This window comes from Zootoca vivipara, chromosome 8 (genome assembly GCF_965207765.1).
Source record: "Zootoca vivipara chromosome 8, rZooViv2.hap1.1, whole genome shotgun sequence".
NCBI classification, from domain to species: Eukaryota; Metazoa; Chordata; class Lepidosauria; order Squamata; family Lacertidae; genus Zootoca; species Zootoca vivipara.
Window position 1 is genome coordinate 3,587,604 of NC_142591.1, and position 7,106 is coordinate 3,594,709.

The 7,106-nt window shown below is 42.3% G+C and overlaps 1 protein-coding gene across 5 annotated transcripts in view; it reads left to right on the forward strand.

Annotated features, from left to right (window-relative positions):
• The window catches only part of CXXC5 (CXXC finger protein 5), a 75,969-nt gene extending 74,776 nt beyond the window's left edge, over positions 1-1,193 (forward strand). For all 5 annotated transcript variants that reach the window (XM_035103422.3, XM_088674993.1, XM_060278141.2 and 2 more), the window contains one exon: positions 249-1,193. In XM_035103422.3, coding sequence (XP_034959313.1) covers positions 249-293 — 45 coding nt within the window. In that variant the 3' untranslated portion in view covers positions 294-1,193. The remainder of the gene's footprint in view (positions 1-248) is intronic.
• Positions 1,194-7,106: the final 5,913 nt, after the last annotated feature.

Here is a 7,106-nt window from a genome sequence, read left to right on the forward strand (position 1 = left end):
TAAATAATGGCTTTTGCGGGAGCAGGAAGTTGGAAAAATAGATTAGATTTGGGAGGGGAGGACACCGTAATTGGAATTACAAATATGTAATGGTGTAAGGTTAGCATTGAAGAACAGCCACACTGAAGCTGAATGGCAGGGCATTGTGTGTGGTGTAATGTTCTGGACTTTCCTTCAAAGGCGCAAAGCTTGTTCTCCTCCTCCCTGCTCATCATGTGTCCCTGTTCTGTTCTCTTCTGTCTCTGCAGAAAGTGATGCTTCCTACAGGCGCTGCATTCCGGTGGTTTCAGTAGGAACAAGAATCCCAAAGCTCTTGTCATCCAGTGCAATGTCACTGCTTGCTTGTGTTGTCTCAGGCAAGGCATTTTTTTGGCGGAAATGAATGGATGCGCCTGTGTCTCCTTTAGAACCAAAAAATTTTTCTTGCAGATTTCATTCCTGTTTTTTTATAATTTTTTGGCATTTGTTTAACATCTTCGAGTACTAGTAAAAAAACAAACATTAACTGCTTTTCAAATAATTTTTTAAAAGAATCCATAAAGTAACAAGACATAATAGAGTATGGACAATCAATTTATTTTCCTGTGTTTTGGTGTTGATGTTGTTTATGTGTGGAAGATGCAGTTTTTGTGTAGAGAATGTAAATTTACAGTAACCTTTTAAATCTAGTTACTAATAAGCACTACTGTAATTAGCACAGCTGTTTATTCATTCATATTTTTGTTTGATTAATTTCCATCATTAAAGAAAAATAGTGTGGCTAGTTTCTAGAATCGCTCAACTTCATGTTTATAAATGAGAATATGTTTAAAATAAGGTAGTTTCCCTTTCCCTAACATACACATAAGATTAAGGTTTAATCAGCAAAATGTTTGGTATGAAAAAGTGGAAATGTACTGCAAAACTGGCAAGTTTTTAAAGCAAAGCAAAATAAAAATTAAGTTTAGACCAAGAAGAACTGCACACTAGAATAAACCTGGAATTAACTGCAATTATTCTCTTTTAGAATTTTTTTAAACTGGAATTCAAATTTAAAGCTATTGCAGAACCCGTGTTGGAAACATATATGAGTCTTTTTCTTCTGTTCAAAGCCCTTGTTTCCCTGCTTTCTGACCATCACTAACTGAAAGGCTGTTTGTAATGTTCTAGCGATTCAGGCTGTTTTGTGAATAAAAATGAAAGCATGTTTTGTGTCATGGTCTACATTTCCATTCTTCTGTCTGTTTTGGTTGCATGCAGGGGGGCTTTGTTTGTTTATGTTTTGATTGCCGTGGGGTGGGGCAATACTAAGGCCAAAAAAAGAGAGGCCTCTTTTAGATATGTTGGGTTTCTTCCCCCCACCCCCACAATATTTTCCAGTGTTTGCCATTCAGGCAGTTTAAATTAAGGCAACTGATTATTTTTAAGGCTGCAGTCCTAACCTTACTTACCTGGGAGTAAACTTCATTGAATGCAGTAGGATTTACTTCCAGGCAGACATGATAGTATGCTCTCCAAGTCAAAAGGAGAGGAGAGCAGACCCATTGATTTTTAGGGGTGTGCTCTGAATAGCACTGACATTAGAGATCACACCAAGGGTTCTTGTTTCTTCGTGTTTTACTTTTTAAATAACATCACTCCCCCAAGAAATGAAACAATGAGACCTTTCCCTTTGCAAGATGCGTTATGTCATTAGCTAGCTGAACATGTAAGTTGAAAGGCCATCAATTTTCAGAACAATTAGAAATCAACATAGCATTCATGTTTCCAAATTTATAGGGATATTATCTGCCATAGGCCACCGAATCACTGTTTCCTTAAGCAAATGGCTCTAGAGCAGAGGTAGCCAACACTGCGCCCTTCAGATGTTGGACTACAATTCCCATCAGCTCCAGCCACCTTGGGCAGTGGTCAAGGATGATGAAAGTCAATGGAACTTCCATCATCTTTAGCCATGTTGGGGGGCGGTCTGATGGGAACTATAGTGCTACAACATCTGAAGGGCACCGTGTTGTCTACCTCAGCTTCAGGGGGTTATACACAATTGTTTTGCTCCATATATGGAAAGCTCGCTGACCCGTTGGAGCCTTCCATGCATTTTCACTGAATTCTCCCACAGCTCCCATGCTTTTCCAAAGTGTCTCTCTCCCCCACTCCAGAGAAGATGGGAAGGGGTGTGCCAAGGACAAAAATGTTTTTTGTCAACAAAGAGAGACAACTGGATGCAGCCCGGAAGAAACTGAATACAGTATTGGGTTTATTTAGGGCTGTCAGTTACTGCAAACCAGGGGCAGGTTCTGGAAATAGTCTTTCTCTCATAGCTGCTGCCACTGAGTTCCTTGATATTTTGGGCTTGCCTCTGTTTTGCATAAGGCAAGACAATCTCATTAACATAAAACAGTAAAAACTCTTGTCAATAAAAATAGGTAAATGCTTAAGAGAGAGATTATTTTATTTCCTAAGTGACTACACCAAGGAAGCAAACTTGTGGCGATGTTGCCATTTGGTCCCTGAAATATATTGTGAATTCATGCAATTCAAGGAAATCAAAAGTATTTGATTGGGAAACGTAAGGATGGAAGAAGGCAGACCTCTGAGCTATAGCACCACTTGCACTTTCCTCTTGCTTCACAGAAACAAGTTGTAATTTACTACATACCAGCAACACAAAATAAGCATATGCAAGGAAAACCGAATTTCAGGTGATCATGGACTAGGTTCCCCCCAACCCTGCTTGCCACAGACCACTTCGTTTGACTCAACTGGGCCTCCCACCATCCTGCGGAAGTACCTCAAAAACAAAATGTGGACTTAAAGCCACGAAAACCTGCTGGAGATTGGGCGGGGGGGGGGGGCAGCAGAAATATGTGGTGAATTTTTGGAAGTCTGTTGCTTCCTGGGGTCTGCTGGTGCCTGGATTAGCAAAAGACAGAATATGTTCTGAAGCAAAGGTATGCAGCTTTCAGAATTATCATTTTCTAGACACCAAATTTGTAGTGCCTTAAGTGCATGTATTTTTAGTGCATGTAGTTTGTATTTTTTAACCACAGAAATGCACACAGCTCTGTTAGGTACAGATTGATCAGTATCGCAGACTTTAAAGGAATAAGTACTCTTTTAGAGGTCTTGCAATGCCATAGAAAATAAGCACCGTTTCTGATCACACAATGGACATCCTGGAACGCTGCAGATGAGAGAGGAGTTCTATAATCGGGAAAAGCACACCACACAGCTTTCAGACACAATGGGCAAGCAGACATCTCCGTAATCCTAGACCTGCAACTGCTTAGGATAGGCAGCCTCTGAATAAGATGGTGGTAGAATGTGGCTGGTGGCGTTAGAGAGGCAGCTGGGTGGCCAAACCTCTACCCACAGATTTCTGTTTTAATAGCAGATAAACTACAGTTTTTGAGCAGCTTTTCATGTCCCAGAGAGAACAGTTGCGTATCTGTTTGGAATGCTTGTGATGCAATGTTTGGGGTTTCCAAAGCGGACTAAAATTCAGTTCCCCATTCTGTATCCACGCCATTCTGAAAATTAATCCTCGCTCAAAAGCTATACAGGAATTCCAAATTGCATTGAGCACTTGTCACAGATAGAAGTTGCTGACCTCTCAGCAAGCTTCCGTGGAATCGGTAATGAAGAGTAGTGTATAAATCTTTACAAAATATATTTGCTGCCAATGCTCATGGTGTTCTCTGCTAAACAATTAATGTGGGAAATGTTTCCTACTCAGAAGTCAGTGCTGACAGAGTTTATACCACCACTTCTTTCCTGTCCTAGGCCTACACACTCAACTAATGCAAACTCGGCCCAAGAGCATGTTTCAATTTATTACAATCATCATTTAAATTTGTGTTTAAATTCTTGTCTGATGCTACCACACTGGAAACCTGCTATACACCAGTTCAGACTATTTGGTCATCTAACTGCTCCAGGGTTTCATGTCACAGCCTACCTGAATCTTTTAAGTGGTAACCTTAGATCAGTGTTTCCCAAAGTGGGTGATACTGCCCCCTGGGGGGCTCTGGAGCGATCGGGGGGGGGCAGCAGTAACCTCATGTGCAGTGGCGGGGGGGGGGCGAAGAAAAAAATCGAAAAAACATTCATACACGTTCACCTGTTGTATAATGATGTTAACTGCACGACGGTGACAAGCCCTCCCCTGGATCCGATGGCCCTGTTGGAGGCGAGGGGTTTTCCCGGGCTTGGGTAAACCCTGTGTGTGATGCAAATGCTACTATGGTTGATTTTAATAAATAAGTTTAAAATTCAAAGCTTCAAGGTGTCATATTTACAACAACATTTTCTTTATTATGTTGTAGGATGTAGGTAGAAATATAGACACATAAAAGAATGCAAATTTGTGACAGCATCTTTCTGTTTGTTCGCTTAAAGAAGGTAGCTTTGTAGGGGGTGCAAAGGGGGGGGAATCGGAAAAGGGGGCAGTATGCCAAATAAGTTTGGGAACCTCTGCCCTAGAGAATGAACCTAGGACTTTCTGCATGAAAAGCAGCAGCTGTAACATTGAGCTGTGGCCTCTAGTCACTACTCAAAGCCTGGATGCATGTTAACATCCTGGCAAAAAAAAAAAAGTGGCGCTTGATGTGGCACCTTTCATCTTGGGATAACCAACAGCAGGGCTGGGTTTTCAACTGGGTGCTTATTGCTGTTGCTGCTTTGTTATTATTTTTTTAGGCTCTGGAATGATTGACAGGCATGGCTGCCATTTAGTGAATTCATTGATTCATTTAATGTAACTTAATGCCTACGCAGTCTGTCCAGCCAGCTGGGATTCTGAAATGACAAGACACCCATACAAGCCCCACTAAAATCACAAATGTATTTGGTGTTCTATGGCTATGATGCTTACTTAGGGACTTTGCTTGACTCAAGCACTTGAGGAATCCCGGCAACAAAGCGTTCAGTTCCTGCTTGAAAGAGAGGTTGGCTATGGGATTCTGCAAGCAAGTCCTGCTGTGCCACACAGAGCAATAAACACATGGAGACAACAAGTGGCGCCATTTGTATGGAAGGTGCAGAGTGAGTCTCTTGTTGCATAATCCATGGAAATCAGAGCAGTATCTTCTTCTGTAACAAAAATAAAAATATGCCATGCCCCTACTAGGATATAGGGAGTGGCTTGCCATGATGGGAGCAGTGGCTATTTCCCCATAGTCCCTGAAAGTGTAATGTACTCTCAGCAATTCTGGGATGGAATGCAATACTGTATGTGCTCAAGTGTTGACATCTCCAGAGGTGACATTCCAAAGCCAAGCCAATTTTCATGGGTGCTCTTATCTCTCAAACAGCTCAAACCGGCCTAGCCAAGAGAGTAAAAATTTGCCATATTGGGGAAGGGATTTCTCGCAGGGGCTATCCACTTCTGCTCCTCACATACCTTCAACTGTGCATAGATATACATGTCATTTTCAATGCTATACATGTCATACAAGTCACATTTAAAGAATTTTTTTACTCCCAGCCGGAAACCGTCCTATCAGAGACACCTAAGGAGGATAAAATTATCCTCCTGGGTGATTTTAATGCAAGAGTTGGGTGAGATTTCGATCTGTGACCTGGGACTGTTGGGAGAGAAGGAACTGGCAACAGCAACCAGAACAGAATCTTACTTTTGACGATACGTGCAGCGCACAACCTTGTTATTACCAACACACTCTTTTGACAGAAAAATAATTTTAAAAATTCATGGAGGCATCCTCGATCAAACCACTGGCACCTCTTAGACTATGTTATTGTCCGTGCTAAAGATCGCTGTGATGTGCTTCTTACCAGAGCTATGACGAGTGCCAACGACTGCTTTCCAGGGAGTCTTCTCTTCTCATGAGGTGGCCAAAGTATTGGAGCCTCCGCTTCAGGATCTGTCCTTCCAGTGAGCGCTCAGGGCTGATTTCCTTCAGAATGGATAGGTTTGATCTTCTTTCAGTCCATGGGACTTTCAATAGTCTCCTCCAGCACCATAATTCAAAAAAGAAACAGATTAAAGGTAAAGGGACCCCTGACCATTAGGTCCAGTCGTGACCGACTCTGGGTTTGCGCGCTCATCTCGCGTTATTGGCCGAGGGAGCCGGCGTATAGCTTCCAGGTCATGTGGCCAGCATGACAAATCCGCTTCTGGCGAACCAGAGCAGCACATGGAAACACTGTTTACCTTCCCGCTGTCTGTAGCGGTTCCTATTTATCTACTTGCACTTTGATGTGCTTTCGAACTGCTAGGTTGGCAGGAGCTGGGACCAAGCAACCGGAGCTCACCCCGTCACGGGGGTGACTATCAAAAACTGCTACTGCCGCTGCCACCTCCTCCAAAGGAAACAGACCATTCTGGATGGTTTTATTTGATGTTTTAATGTAGGTTGTAAACCGCTTTGAGATTTCCCCCCTTAAAAATATAAAGTGGTATACAAATGAAATGAATCATAATCATAACATAATGGCTGCTTCTACCACTCAGAAAAGAGGTAAAAGCACTAAACTGGTTAAAGGGGCAAGGAAATGTTCCCAATGAGCAGCAAACCTGTGACATTACGATACCTGGTTTTTTCTTGTATGCAAAGGAGTCTTCCCTACAATCATAAAAATAAAATGTTGTCCTGTCTGCTTGGAGAAAGGCACTAAGGCTCCAGCTTACTCAGTTCAACAAGCAGCAAGAGGATTCATTCTAATTAATATGGATTTAATTACTTCCCCTCCTGTATGCAGATTTCCCTGTTGCATTGGGCTTTCCATACGCACGATCTTTGCAAATGTTACATCCGCCACATGGACACCTGACAGCCTGGGACAGGCACATGTGGCAGGCCTGGTGAGCAGGTGCCATCTTGCTTCCCCAACATGCTAAAACTCTGACACATAACCAGAGCTCATGCAAAGTTGCTCGGTGATGAGTATCCGACTGAAAATGATACAGATCAAGCTGCATTCATGATGTGACTTAAAATGGCTGGTAAAAAGGAGCCATTTTCCTCCCTAGAATATCTGGACCACTACTCAGCCCAGTTTGCAGTTTCATATTTAATTCTCTCTTATTGTGACTTTACTTGTGGTTTTTTTCATCCGTTTACTTAGACATGCATATGCCCATTTCCCCTGGAGTTTCTAACTAGCAC